The 15,167-nt window shown below is 42.9% G+C and overlaps 1 protein-coding gene across 1 annotated transcript in view; it reads left to right on the forward strand.

The window, feature by feature from the left end:
* LOC115130412 (contactin-associated protein-like 5) overlaps positions 1-15,167 on the forward strand; it is a 186,953-nt gene that overhangs the window by 37,865 nt on the left and 133,921 nt on the right. The window contains exons 2-3 of the mRNA XM_065019166.1: positions 10,616-10,726; positions 14,733-14,926. Of these exons, the coding sequence (XP_064875238.1) occupies positions 10,616-10,726; positions 14,733-14,926 (305 nt within the window). The remainder of the gene's footprint in view (positions 1-10,615; positions 10,727-14,732; positions 14,927-15,167) is intronic.

Raw genomic sequence — 15,167 nt, forward strand, 5'->3', positions numbered from 1 at the left:
ATTCTACAGAATACAGTATATTCTGATTCAGTTGAGTTTTTCTACAGAATACAGTATATTCAGTCAGTTTAGTTATTCTATAAAATACAGTATATTCTGATTCTGTTGAGTTATTCTACAGAATACAGTATATTCAGAGTCAGTTTAGTTATTCTACAGAATACAGTATATTCTGATTCAGTTGAGTTATTCTACAGAATACAGTATATTCAGAGTCAGTTTAGTTATTCTATAAAATACAGTATATTCTGATTCAGTTGAGTTATTCTACAGAATACAGTATATTCAGAGTCAGTTTAGTTATTCTACAGAATACTGTATATACAGATTCAGTTGAGTTATTCTACAGAATACAGTATATTCTGATTCAGTTGAGTTATTCTACAGAATACAGTATATTCTGATTCAGTTGAGTTTTTCTACAGAATACAGTATATTCAGTCAGTTTAGTTATTCTATAAAATACAGTATATTCTGATTCTGTTGAGTTATTCTACAGAATACAGTATATTCAGAGTCAGTTTAGTTATTCTACAGAATACAGTATATTCTGATTCAGTTGAGTTATTCTACAGAATACAGTATATTCAGAGTCAGTTTAGTTATTCTATAAAATACAGTATATTCTGATTCAGTTGAGTTATTCTACAGAATACAGTATATTCAGAGTCAGTTTAGTTATTCTACAGAATACTGTATATACAGATTCAGTTGAGTTATTCTACAGAATACAGTATATTCTGATTCAGTTGAGTTATTTTATTCAGAATATGCAGTGGAAACCTGTTTCCTCTCTGCTCAGAATGGGCTGAGACCTTGAGAGAGAAGTGCCTGGCTGACAGTGCCAGAATAGGCCCTCGTTTTAAAGATAGCCGATGATCCACCGCGTGTCAGAGCCTGTAAAGCCATGCTGCGCAGCTTGCCCTCAGTGTTATTGAGTCCACAGGCAGTTCTCTCGCTGTCTCGTACTGACATGGATGGGGCTTTCATAACTCATAATTCCAAATGTTTTTGTTTTTCATTACTACAATATTTACATGCCAATTCAATCATCTAATATTCTACACATCACCTGTCAAGGTGCAGAGGAGAGGTGCACAAGATATATTTGGGCCATTTATACCCTCTGTGTGGCTAAAGGCTGTTGCCATGGAGATGACATTGACCTCTGTTATTATGGCTGTAGAACCACAGTTTTATGTTGTATAGGTGTTTATGCTCCCCTGAAGTACCTTACGATATTGCATCTGATAGAAATGTCTGCACTGAAGGTCACGGTTGAGAGAAGATGGTTGTAGATCTTCTTTAGACCTATCCTCAACTGAAACCAGTCATGTCATGTTTTCTCATAGATCCTCAACAAAAATTGGACAATGGACTAGCAACTATCGCCAGGTAGCTGGTACCCAACAGTGTTTAAGGAGTTGTATGTGATGTGAATTTAAATGGAATGGAAATCCGATTAATTTACATGTAAGATACAATAATGTTTTTGACAATGTAAGGGGGAGGTAATGCATGAATTACATTTCAGATAAATGGCAGTTTGGCATATGCCACACACATAGCAGGTGGCCCTGATTTAATTACTATGCATGACTAAGCCTCATACCTCAGAAGTGGAAACAATTGATCACTTGTATTATCACATTAAACATGAGAGAGATAGAGGGAGAAATAAAGCTAGAGAAAGAGAGAGAGTGAAGGAAAGAGAGAGAAAGAGAGAGAGTAAGAAAGAGTGTGAAGGAAATCTAGAGAAAGAGAGAGAGGTTTCTTAAACTGTTTGAATGATGTCTGTGAGTATAATATAACTCATATGGCAGGCGAAAACCTGAGACAAATCCAACCAGGAAGTGGGAAATCTGAGGTTTGTAGTTTTTCAAAGCTTGGCCTATCGAATACACAGTGTCTATGGGGTCATTTTTCACTTCCTAAGGCTTCCACTAGATGTCAACCGTCTTTAGAAACTTGTTTGAGGCTTCTACTGTAAAGGAGGGGCTCATAAGTGCTCTTTGAGTGAGTGGTCTGGCAGAGTGCCACAAACTCTGTGGTAGCTCTCGTTCCATGGCTTTTCTACAGACAAAGGAATTCTCCGGTTGTAACATTATTGAAGATTTATGTTAAAAACATCCTAAAGATTGATTCTATACATCGTTTGAAATGTTTCTACGGTCTGTAACGGAACTTTTGGACTGTGTCTGGACGTAGTGCTCGCGCCTCATGAAGATGGATTACTGGGCTGAACCCGCTAACAACAAGGAGGAATTTGGACATAAATGATGAACTTTATCGAACAAATCAAACATTTATTGTGGAACTATGATTCCTGGGAGTGCATTCTGATGAAAATCATCAAAGGTAAGTGAATATTTATAATGCTATTTCTGACTAATGTTGACTCCAACATGGCGGATATTTCTTTGGCTGATTTTGTCGTCTGAGCGCCGTACTCAGATTATTGCATGGTGTGCTTTTTCCGTAATTAAAAAAAAAAAAATCTGACACAGCAGTTGCATTAAGGAGAAGTCTATCTTTAATTCTGTGAATAACACTTGTATCTTTTATCAATGTTTATTATGAGTATTTCTGTGAATTGATGTGGCTCTCTGCAAAATCACTGGATGTTTTGGAAGCAAAAACCTTACTGAACGTAAAGTGCCAATGTAATCTGAGAATTTTGGATATAAATATGCACTTTATTGAACAAAACATACATGTATTGTGTAACATGATGTCCTATGAGTGTCATCTGATGAAGATCATCAAAGGTTAGTGATTAATTTTATCGATATTTCTGCTTTTTGTGACTCCTATCTTTGGCTGGAAAAATGGCTGTGTGTGTTTTTGTGACTTGGCTCTGACCTAACATAATCATATGTTGTGCTTTCACTGTAAAGCCTTTTTAAAATTGGACAAGATGGGTAGATAACAAGAAGTTTATCTTTCATTTGGTGTATTGCACTTCTTAATGTGTGAAAGTTACATATTCTAAAAAATATTTTTGAATTTCCCACGCTGCCTTTTGAGCGGAATGTTGTCGGAATATTGTTGAGGGGTGCCACTAGCGGAACCCCTAGCCATAAGAATTAAGCAGATCAATAAGAGGAGTCAATTGGATTGCACTCAAGGCTCTCCTTGCTTTCAAAGACTGTGTAGTCCAATACGGTTGACAACAACCTTGAGGCTTATTGCAGATGTGACTGCCACAAAGGACAGTGTGTGGGCAGCTAAAGGACATGGTAGGCAAACTGCTTGAGGTCTTTTAACAAAGAGAACTGGAAGGTGACCAATGCAGAGAAGGCAAGGGACACCTACCTCATTTTCGCTTCTTGCTTAGATTGTTACAATTTGTTTAAAAAAATTGTGCTGCAAATAACACCACAAAATCTGTGATGTGTGAATTTCTATCCATAGCGGTTAAGGCTTGGGGATATCCCAGTGATTCTACAGTATACCCTGTATGTTTCTGAGCAGATTGGAGCCTCGCTGCTGTCCTTTCCTTTAGGTACTTAGAGCCCTAATTGGGTATCATATCATTCCCTGGCCACTACAGCCTCACAGCTTAGAACCACAGAATCACATTTCCAACCTTTCTTCCTCTTGTTTTTTAACAGAATGTAAAAGGCTACTCTGTCTGTCTCTGACGTATCTTAGCGGAAACTAATCACACTGAGAGTTAACCAGAGGGGCCTCCACACCATGCCGGACCCCTCTCCACCCTGCATCCTGTATGTCCCATACCCCTCTCCACCCTGCATCCTGCACCCTGTTGGACCCCTCTCCACCCTGCACGCTGCCGGACCCCTCTCCATCCTGCCCCACTGCATGCTCCAGGACCCCTCTCCACCCTGCATCCTTCACTCTGCAGGACCCCTCTCCACCCTGCATCTGACACTCTCAAGGACCACCCTCTCCACCTTGTACCCTATCTACCTGCTTTCAACATATGTCTCTTCTTCCTGCTGTCACTCTCGCATCTCTTTCTCTCTCATGATGTTGTTGGAAATCAATTCATAAAACCTGGAGCCATCTTTTTTGATGTGTGTCTTTTTGAGCAGACTCGTGAAAAGGTTAATTAGCTGAATAATCAGCTTAGCTACCGCTTGGCAACTAAAACCGCAGGCCCCTGGAGAGTGTATAGAGTAGACACAGTCTTCCTCTGCATTCCTCTGAGGGGAGGAGGTAGGGGGAGGGGGTCAGTGACAGGTCCCAAACTGCAATCTGAGGGCAAAGCCTCATCCAGCTGACGAGGGAAAAAGCTGTCCCCAGCAATCACAGAGGAGAGAAGATGAGAGGAAATATGCTCTAATGAGAAAGAGAGAGAGAGAGAGAGAGACAGTTGAGCTGGGGGCGGGCAAGTGTTCAGAGAGGAGAGGAGTAAGAGAGAAATGCAAGGAAATAGAAGAGGGAACCAGAGAAAATACAGGACTATGAAAAGGAGATATATACCACATCCTTCTCTGTGGAGCTGAGTCTCATGCTGGCATTCTCTCCAGTCTGTAAACAAACTGTTCTCAGCATCGCTATGGTGAGTGGCAATAAGGTGCAGTGGAAAGCAGCAGGTCTCAGCAGGTCAATGAGGTACTACTGAATCAATGATGTAATGTACTAATTGGCCTCCGGGAAAGAGAGAAAGTCTTAAGAGGTGTCAAACTTATTCCATGGAGGGCCTAGTGTGTTTGGGTTTTTCCTTTTTTCCTTTAAATTAAGAACATGACAACCAGGTGAGGGGAGTTATTTTACTAATTAGTGACCTTAATTCAACAATCAAGTACAAGGGAGGAGGGAAAATCCAGAGACACTCGGTCCTCTGTGGAATGAATTGGACAGATGTGGTTTAAGAGATAGACATACTGTGGATTCGGAAAGTATTCAGATCCCTTGACTATTTCATCATTTTGTTACATTACAGCCTTATTCTAAAATGGATTGAATTATTTTTTTCCACTCATCAATCTACACACAATACCCCATAATGACAAAGCAAAAACAGGTTTTTAGAAATTATTGCAAATTTATTAAAAATAAAAAACTGAAATATCACATTTACATAAGTATTCATACCCTTTAATCAGTATTTTGTTGAAGCACCTTTGGCAGCGATAAAGGCCTTGAGTCTTACATTTACATTTACATTTAAGTCATTTAGCAGACGCTCTTATCCAGAGCGACTTACAAATTGGTGCTTTCACCTTATGACATCCAGTGGAACAGCCACTTTACAATAGTGCATCTAGGTCTTTTAAGGGGAGGGGGGGTGAGAAGGATTACTTTATCCTATCCTAGGTATTCCTTAAAGAGGTGGGGTTTCAGGTGTCTCCGGAAGGTGGTGATTGACTCCGCTGTCCTGGCGTCGTGAGGGAGTTTGTTCCACCATTGGGGGGCCAGAGCAGCGAACAGTTTTGACTGGGCTGAGCGGGAACTGTACTTCCTCAGTGGTAGGGAGGCGAGCAGGCCAGAGGTGGATGAACGCAGTGCCCTTGTTTGGGTGTAGGGCCTGATCAGAGCCTGGAGGTACTGAGGTGCCGTTCCCCTCACAGCTCCGTAGGCAAGCACCATGGTCTTGTAGCGGATGCGAGCTTCAACTGGAAGCCAGTGGAGAGAGCGGAGGAGCGGGGTGACGTGAGAGAACTTGGGAAGGTTGAACACCAGACGGGCTGCGGCGTTCTGGATGAGTTGTAGGGGTTTAATGGCACAGGCAGGGAGCCCAGCCAACAGCGAGTTGCAGTAATCCAGACGGGAGATGACAAGTGCCTGGATTAGGACCTGCGCCGCTTCCTGTGTGAGGCAGGGTCGTACTCTGCGGATGTTGTAGAGCATGAACCTACAGGAACGGGCCACCGCCTTGATGTTATTTGAGAACGACAGGGTGTTGTCCAGGATCACGCCAAGGTTCTTAGCGCTCTGGGACGAGGACACAATGGAGTTGTCAACCGTGATGGCGAGATCATGGAACGGGCAGTCCTTCCCGGGAGGAAGAGCAGCTCCGTCTTGCCGAGGTTCAGCTTGAGGTGATGATCCGTCATCCACACTGATATGTCTGCCAGACATGCAGAGATGCGATTCGCCACCTGGTCGTCAGAAGGGGGAAAGGAGAAGATTAATTGTGTGTCGTCTGCATAGCAATGATAGGAGAGACCATGTGAGGTTATGACAGAGCCAAGTGACTTGGTGTATAGCGAGAATAGGAGAGGGCCTAGAACAGAGCCCTGGGGACACCAGTGGTGAGAGCACGTGGTGAGGAGACGGATTCTCGCCACGCCACCTGGTAGGAGCGACCTGTCAGGTAGGACGCAATCCAAGCGTGGGCCGCGCCGGAGATGCCCAACTCGGAGAGGGTGGAGAGGAGGATCTGATGGTTCACAGTATCGAAGGCAGCCGATAGGTCTAGAAGGATGAGAGCAGAGGAGAGAGAGTTAGCTTTAGCAGTGCGGAGCGCCTCCGTGATACAGAGAAGAGCAGTCTCAGTTGAATGACTAGTCTTGAAACCTGACTGATTTGGATCAAGAAGGTCATTCTGAGAGAGATAGCGGGAGAGCTGGCCAAGGACGGCACGTTCAAGAGTTTTGGAGAGAAAAGAAAGAAGGGATACTGGTCTGTAGTTGTTGACATCGGAGGGATCGAGTGTAAGTTTTTTCAGAAGGGGTGCAACTCTCGCTCTCTTGAAGACGGGAGGGACGTAGCCAGCGGTCAGGGATGAGTTGATGAGCGAGGTGAGGTAAGGGAGAAGGTCACCGGAGATGGTCTGGAGAAGAGAGGAGGGGATAGGGTCAAGCGGGCAGGTTGTTGGGCGGCCGGCCGTCACAAGACGCGAGATGTCATCTGGAGAGAGAGGGAGAAAGAGGTCAGAGCACAGGGTAGGGCAGTGTGAGCAGAACCAGCGGTGTCGTTTGACTTAGCAAACGAGGATCGGATGTCGTCGACCTTCTTTTCAAAATGGTTGACGAAGTCATCTGCAGAGAGGGAGGAGGGGGGGGAGGGGGAGGAGGATTCAAGAGGGAGGAGAAGGTGGCAAAGAGCTTCCTAGGGTTAGAGGCAGATGCTTGGAATTTAGAGTGGTAGAAAGTGGCTTTAGCAGCAGAGACAGAGGAGGAAAATGTAGAGAGGAGGGAGTGAAAGGATGCCAGGTCCGCAGGGAGGCGAGTTTTCCTCCATTTCCGCTCGGCTGCCCGGAGCCCTGTTCTGTCTTCTTGGGTATGACACTACAAGCTTGGCACACCTGTATTTGGGGAATTTCTCCCATTCTTTGCAGATCCTCTCAAGCTCTGTCAGGTTGGATGGGGAGCCTTGAGGCTTGTCCTGAAGCCACTCCTGCGTTGTCTTGGCTGTGTGCTTTCGTGTGCTTTCGGTCGTTGTCCTGTTGGAAGGTGAACCTTCACCCCAGTCTGTCCTGTGCTCTGCAGCAGGTTTTCATCAAGGCTCTCTGTACTTTTCTCCATTCATCTTTCCTTCGATCCTCACGAGCCGCTCAGTCCCTGCCACTGAAAAACATCCCCACATCATGATGCTGTCACCACCATGCTTTACCGTAGGGATGGTGCCAGGTTTCCTCCAGATGTGACGCTTGACATTTCAGCTTCCGTCTGGGCACTCTACCATGAAGCCCTGATTAAAAGGTTCTCCCATATCCATAGAGGGACTCTGGAGCTCTGTCAGAGTGACCATCGGGTTCATGGTCACCTCCCTGACCAATACCCTTCTCCCCGATGGCTCAGTTTGGCCGAGTGTTGGGTCCAAATGTCTTCCATTTAAGAATGATGGAGAGCACTGCATTCTTGGGGACCTTCACTGCTGCAGAAATTATTTGGTCCCCTTCCCCAGATCTGTGCCTCGACCCAATCCTGTCTTGGAGCTCTACGGACAAATCCATCGAACTCATGGCTTAGTTTTTGCTCTGACATACACTGTCAACTGTGGGGCCTTATATAGACAGGTGTGTGCCTCTACAAATTATGTCAAGACAATTGAATTTACAACAGGTGGACATTTACATTTACATTTAAGTCATTTAAGTCATAAGTCATGGACCCTAATGAAGTTGTAGAAACATCTCAAGGATGATCGATGGAAACAGAATTTACCTGAGCTCAATTTCAAGTCTCATAGTACTTTCCGAATGCACTGTAAGAATAGAGGGAACATAAGAATGTGAGAAGAGAGGAGTGATATGTGCTCGTTATGTGATATAAAAGCCTGGCAGCATCATAATCAAATATGGTGCTGATGCTCTTTGAAGCCACAATTGAAAACAGGAAACACTAATGGATTGTCTCTTGGGTTTTCTTGACACTGTTCTAAACAGATTAAAAAATGTCAATTGTTATTATTAGAGGAAGGGCAAGCAGACAAAATAAGAAAATGTGCTTTTGATCTTTTATGTGAACAAGGAGGCGATTTCTTGATGATTTCCTCTAAACTGAAAATGACTTCATCCCAACAATGAGAGATTAAAGAGGCTTGTACCCACTTGGACCAGGACAGATAACTTGTGCCCTGTGGTGCGAATTTGGACCCTGCGTGGTTTTATTTGCCCCCTTTCCAAGTTTTCTGAGCAACAAAATAAATAAACTTTTTTTTTTAAATGATTTTTTTATTTTATTTTAGTTGCTGGACATAAAAGACTGTAACAACACCAGGAAATCAATTCCATGTGATTGTATTTTTGGAAATGTGTTCCCACGCATAATATAGAGACACGTGATCGTAAGCAAGGTTTGAAATTATTATGTTTTAGTCAAAGATTATATCTGTTTGAGCTTCTTGCAGTAAATTTGCAGTCTACAAATTATTTGTCATTACATTCCAGTCCCCCGACCATCCACTCAAGAACAAATGGGCCCGCTGTTGAACAAATGGGCCCGCCGTTGAACAAATGGGCAGCTGTTGAACAAATGGGCAGCTGTTGAACAAATGGGTCCGCCGTTGAACAAATGGGCAGCTGTTGAACAAATGGGCAGCTGTTGAACAAATGGGCAGCTGTTGAACAAATGGGCAGCTGTTGAACAAATGGGCAGCTGTTGAACAAATGGGCAGCTGTTGAACAAATGGGCAGCTGTTGAACAAATGGGCCGCTGTTGAACAAATGGGCAGCTGTTGAACAAATGGGCCCGCCGTTGAACAAATGGGCAGCTGTTGAACAAATGGCCCGCCGTTGAACAAATGGGCAGCTGTTGAACAAATGGCCCGCTGTTGAACAAATGGGCAGCTGTTGAACAAATGGCCCGCTGTTGAACAAATGGCCCGCCGTTGAACAAATGGGCAGCTGTTGAACAAATGGCCCGCCGTTGAACAAATGGGCAGCTGTTGAACAAATGGGCCCGCCGTTGAACAAATGGGCAGCTGTTGAACAAATGGGCCCGCCGTTGAACAAATGGGCAGCTGTTGAACAAATGGGCAGCTGTTGAACAAATGGGCCCGCTGTTGAACAAATGGGCAGCTGTTGAACAAATGGGCAGCTGTTGAACAAATGGGCAGCCGTTGAATAAATGGGCAGCCGTTGAACAAATGGGCAGCCGTTGAACAAATGGGCAGCCGTTGAACAAATGGGCAGCCGTTGAACAAATGGGCAGCCGTTGAACAAATGGGCAGCCGTTGAACCAATGGGCAGCCGTTGAACAAATGGGCAGGCGTTAAACAAATGGGCAGCCGTTGAACAAATGGGCAGCCGTTGAACAAATGGGCAGCCGTTGAACAACTGGGCAGCCGTTGAACCAATGGGCAGCCGTTGAACAAATGGGCAGCCGTTGAACAAATGGGCAGCCGTTGAACAAATGGGCAGCTGTTGAACAAATGGGCAGCTGTTGAACAAATGGGCAGCTGTTGAACAAATGGGCAGCCGTTGAACAAATGGGCAGCCGTTGAACAAATGGACAGCCGTTGAACAAATGGGCAGCCTTTGATGATCCCTGTTCCAGGCGGTTTGTTGTCGGTCATTTGAAGGCCTCTGTACTTTCTGCATACCTCATCATCAAACTGTCCACATTCTCTAGAGACAAACGTAAACAAAATGGTGCACATTCCTAGATGAAGAGGGCTAGCTTCAGAATGTTGGAAACCATGTATTATCCACTATGAGAATAATTGTATTTCCCATCATTATTGTATCAAGGACTATAACAACAATGGGTAAATTAACTTTCACTGTGGTGCTCCATCACAAATGCCAAAATATTTGACTCATTTATGAGACATGTAATTAGTTAAGTCTCCCAGTCCACAAAGAACGGTAAAGCTTGGTAAACGAAGAGACAAAGTTAGGAGAACTCATATTTCATCAGCCTGTGCATGACTTTGAAATGAAGCATTAGGTATAACCCTTCTCAGAACCATTTGTCTTTCCCGTATTTTGTGTCTAATGCCATCAGAGTTTAATGAGTTGGTTGTCACGTTTGTCTGCACATACAATACACTGTCATTTGGCAGATACTGGAGCCAGTGAACCTCACTTGAATGTCGTCAATCATTCACTGAAGACAGTATAATACATGCTCAAGGAGATCACAGGAAATAGGATCATTTCAATGTTATAAAATGTATGTGGAAAGCATATTTGCTACAGTTTTCAGACTACTTTATGATCTTACTGACCTGAGTGTTCTGGTTTTGGTCTTTTTAGATAACTGTGATGGCCCTTTGGTATCACATCTTCTTCAGGCCTCCTTTGAGAGGTCCTCGCAGTCCTCCATCAGTCACGCTCCACACTTCGCCAAGCTCAACAGACGAGATGGTGAGTAAAGACTAAGACTGAGTAGACATATCAGTAATAATGATCCTGATGATGCATACTTCCCATGAACATCACGTGCCGAGTATGTTTGTTTAACATTTCATTTCCACATGTAGCTTAATTAATAAACATAAATTATCAGTGTATAGCTATAAATTATTTGATCAATGGATTGTAAACAACAATTTCTTGTCATCTAATTCTATGGTTGTGAGCAGTTAGATTAATTGCCAGCTGTTTCATTTAGAGTCAGCTACCTGCGTCTGATCACTAAACATCAGTGGCTCTCACTCGTGTAAATTAAAACGTGTCAAAGTATTGATCAACTCAAAGGCCAACCTAATTGTCCCATGTAATCCATACTCCTCAGTCTGGTTCGTAGTCTATGTGGCAACAACGTAGAGTTGCTGGAATTGTACATTCATGCCTGCCTTCTAAACTGCTCTTCACTGTATGGCCTTTAACATACTTATAAAAATATAACAACCACAGACCTTCCAGGGTAGCAGATATGCACATATATTTCACACCCTGTCCATCAAACGCTGACTGTACCCTGGGTTATTTTTAGCCACGGCCAACCCCCCTACGTGTGTCTGTAACAACCATAAACGATGCTTCCTCTGTTGCTCAGACTCTGGTTTGATATGCTGCACTCATCTGCTCCCATGGTGGTGTGTACCAGCCTTCAGCAGCTGAGTAATGAACCTTCCTGCCAGAGCTAACCTGTCTTCTTCCGCTCAACGACTGAGTAGCTGTGGGGATTAAACTCATCTTTAAAAAAACACACCATACTTTACAATATTTCCACCCCCTGTGGAATCTTAGCCACTGAACTCATAACAGTGCTATATATGATGGAGATGGACTGGGCAATGTGTTTCCCTCAGTAAATCTTGAAATTAAATTAGAAATTCAATGGACAGACACACAAACAAAATAGTGGGGGGTTTCTATCACCAAAATACATTAGATCTACTTCTCACCTAACGCTTCGACAAGCTTCCCATATACTGGAAATGCATAGCTTAAATGGAGAGTTTTTTTTTTCTTAAATAATTTCAAGCTTAGGAAAAAAACACACCAGGATATATATATGCATCTCAATGACAGACTACTAATCATTCTCTGCTAGCGTGTCTGTTTCTCTGTTAGTTTATCTGGGAGGTTTGCAAGCTAAGGGTTATCAAGACTGTTCATATTTTAGAGTAACGACACGGCGTGTAACAGAATGCTGAATACCAATATCAGGCTAGGTTCAAAGCCTATTGTTAGTTGTTTTGGTTTCATGTTTACCTCTGTTTTTCCAAGGAAGACCTACAGTATTGAAGCCATTAATGGTTCACGACCAGAAAGACAAACTCGAATGAGTTCAGATCCGGCTGGAAGGATCAGTCTAGCGCACTACCAAGACTGATACGTAAGGCATAGCCTTATACCACACTGTAACGGAAAACTGTCATTTATACACGCATTTTTGGTATTATCAACAGTAAAACAATTTACTGCAGCATATTGTACATTTTAGTTTGTTAATATGTTTTTTTATGAACCTTTATTTAACCAGCGGAAAGCATTGAGACCAGGGTTTAGTTTCCAATGGTTCTCTGAAAACAACATATCTAATGTGAGCAACAATGATCCTTACAAAATTAGTTAGAATTTCATATAAATTGTTCAATTCAAAAGGGCAGTAAAAACAAACACAATAAATTAGAACGCGCAGTTTCCATTGGTCACATTTGTTATCAGAGTGCTAAATTTACCTTATGAGACTTAAGAATCAAGTTTTAGAGTGACCTGTAGGTCATTCCAGGAATGAGGGGCACAGTAACTTAAGGCAGTCTTCCCTAACTCAGAGGAGACACGCGAAACCTCTAGAACCAACCAGTCTTGAGAGTCTTATAGTTACTAGATTTCCAATTTAGAAGGGATTTTGCAGAAGTGCCTAATATTTATTTCATCTTTTTTTTTATTTTTATTTTAAACAGGAAAGACATGAGACCTAGGTCTCTTTTCCAAATTCACCCTGTATAATACAATGCATACACACACATTAAAATACAAAAACACAGTCATGGGAAGCATAAATAAAACATCACAAATCATCCTGAAAAACGGTTACGTTCCTCCACAAATAAGTCCTCAAACAATACTTTAAAATTGCCGGAACGGCACCAGAACATCAAGATTAAATGTATTTTGAATTGTGTTCCAGCAATACGGTGCCAAAAAACTAAAGCAGATTGACCTTTAGCTTTGTGGAGACTCTAGGGACCTCAAGAGTTCAAAGCTGTGAACGGGTTAGACAACTCAGATGTCTATATAGTGTGTAACGATCCTCTTCATCTGAGGAAGAAGGAGTAGACCAAAGCGCAGCGTGGTACATGTTCATATTGCCTTTAATTAACTGAACACTATATACAAAAGAACAAGAGCATAAATTAAAACCAAAGCAGTCCCGTATGGCGCAAACACTGAAATGGAAAACAACTACCCACAACCCATAGTGGGGAAAACAGGCGGCCTAAGTATGGTTCTCAATCAGAGACAACGACAGACAGCTGTCCCTGATTGAGAACCACACCTGGCCAAAAACAAAGAAATACAAAAACATAGAAAAAATAACATAGAACGCCAACCCTGGTCACACCCTGGCCTAACCAAAATAGAGAATAAAAAGCCTCTCTATGGCCAGGCCGTGACATAGTGGGGCAGCAGGTAGCCTAGCGGATAGAGCGTTGGGTCAGTAACTAAACGTTTGCAAGATCAAATCCCTTGGCTGACAAGCTAAAAATCTGTCGTTCTGCCCCTGAACAAGGCAGTTAACCCGCTGTTCCTAGGCTGTCATTGTAAATAAGAATTTGTTCTTAACTGACTTGCCTAGTTAAACAAAGGTAAAAAATAAAAATAACAAATATTTCAACAGCAAAGTTAGATAAGATGGATGTTTATGAAGAAGGGCTTTGTGAACAAAAAAGGGAGTAATGTAGAGATCTGCGGGTGTTTAGCGAAGTCCAGTCAATGTGGTTATTTCAATTTAAATTATATAGGGGACAGATTGGAGTGGCAGCAAGTCTTAAACCTGAAATGGTTCAACATTTTGCCATTTCCTTTTGGTCTGTTTTGCCCTATTGTCACTGCCAGTTTGGAAGCCTTTGTTAAGGCCTCTAGACGTGCAAGTGATATAATACACCAAATATGAATTAATATGCTGTAATGTGTAAACACTTTACCCAGCAGCCAATCTGCTTGCACCAAGCCCTTGTAATTACGGTAAAATACTGTGAAATACAAACCGCTTCCAGCCAATGAATTTCATGTATTAATTTATTCATTCATTCTGATTATGACAGCATTTCACTTTTTACAGCATAACACAGTACATTTTACAATATTGTACTGTGTGTCATTATACAGTACTTGCTTTGATACTGTATTCATATTACAGCAGGTGTTCTGTAATATTAAATACAGAATTGTACTTGTACCACTGAGCTCTCTGTAAGCTACTGTTGAATTGACAGTAACCCTTTTACAGTGCACTGTCCAAATCACCTTCCAATAAGGCTACATTAAATCAAATCAAATGAAATTGTATTTGCTTTTAGACAGGGTTTAGATCATTCTAACCTATAGTAGAGTACAGCCAGGGAGTCTGAATTAATTCATCCAAATGCCCAGCTGAATAATGCCTTATTATTCCTGTCTGACAAAGCAGACTCACACCTCTGTAGTCATTATCACTGCCACAGTGACCTGTCCCACTCTCTCGCACACATTCCATATTCTCTGAATTGGCTGGAGTTTTAAGGAAAATAATATTTCGCACTGGAGCTAGCTGTCTGGACTACGCATCTGTTTGTGTATGTGTGTGTGTGTGTGTGTGTGTGTGTGTGTGTGTGTGTGTGTGTGTGTGTGTGTGTTCTACTCCTGCTGTGTCACATGCTAGGTCACTTTCTGCACCTTCCTGTTCTGAGCTGTTTTCTCTCTCTGGTCTCCCGAGGAGCGGGAGGCTGGTCTCCCCAGGTGACAGACAGACAGCCTTGGCTGCAGCTGGACCTCAGAGACAGGATGGAGGTGACGGCCGTCGCCACACAGGGGCGCTACGGAGGCTCAGACTGGGTCAGCGGCTACCTGCTCCTGTTCAGTGACACAGGCCGAGCCTGGAAGCAGTACCGACAGGAGGACGGGGTGGGGGTGAGTCTCCGCGTTGATTATTTATTTACCGTACAAGACTCTGTTCTCTATTTTAATCCTTTTTAAAAATTCAGGCTGTTAACTTTGCCAAGCTTGTTCATTTATATGCGAGAGCTTCAATTCTATAACTGGCATTCCTCATGACAATGCTCCGAAGAGGCGTTATATCTGACAGTAACGACAGACATCCTTGGGGATATACGTAGCTAGCTAGTTTGCCTTCTACCTGTCAACTCAGAGG

This window comes from Oncorhynchus nerka, linkage group LG1, assembly GCF_034236695.1.
Source record: "Oncorhynchus nerka isolate Pitt River linkage group LG1, Oner_Uvic_2.0, whole genome shotgun sequence".
Classification (NCBI taxonomy): Eukaryota; Metazoa; Chordata; class Actinopteri; order Salmoniformes; family Salmonidae; genus Oncorhynchus; species Oncorhynchus nerka.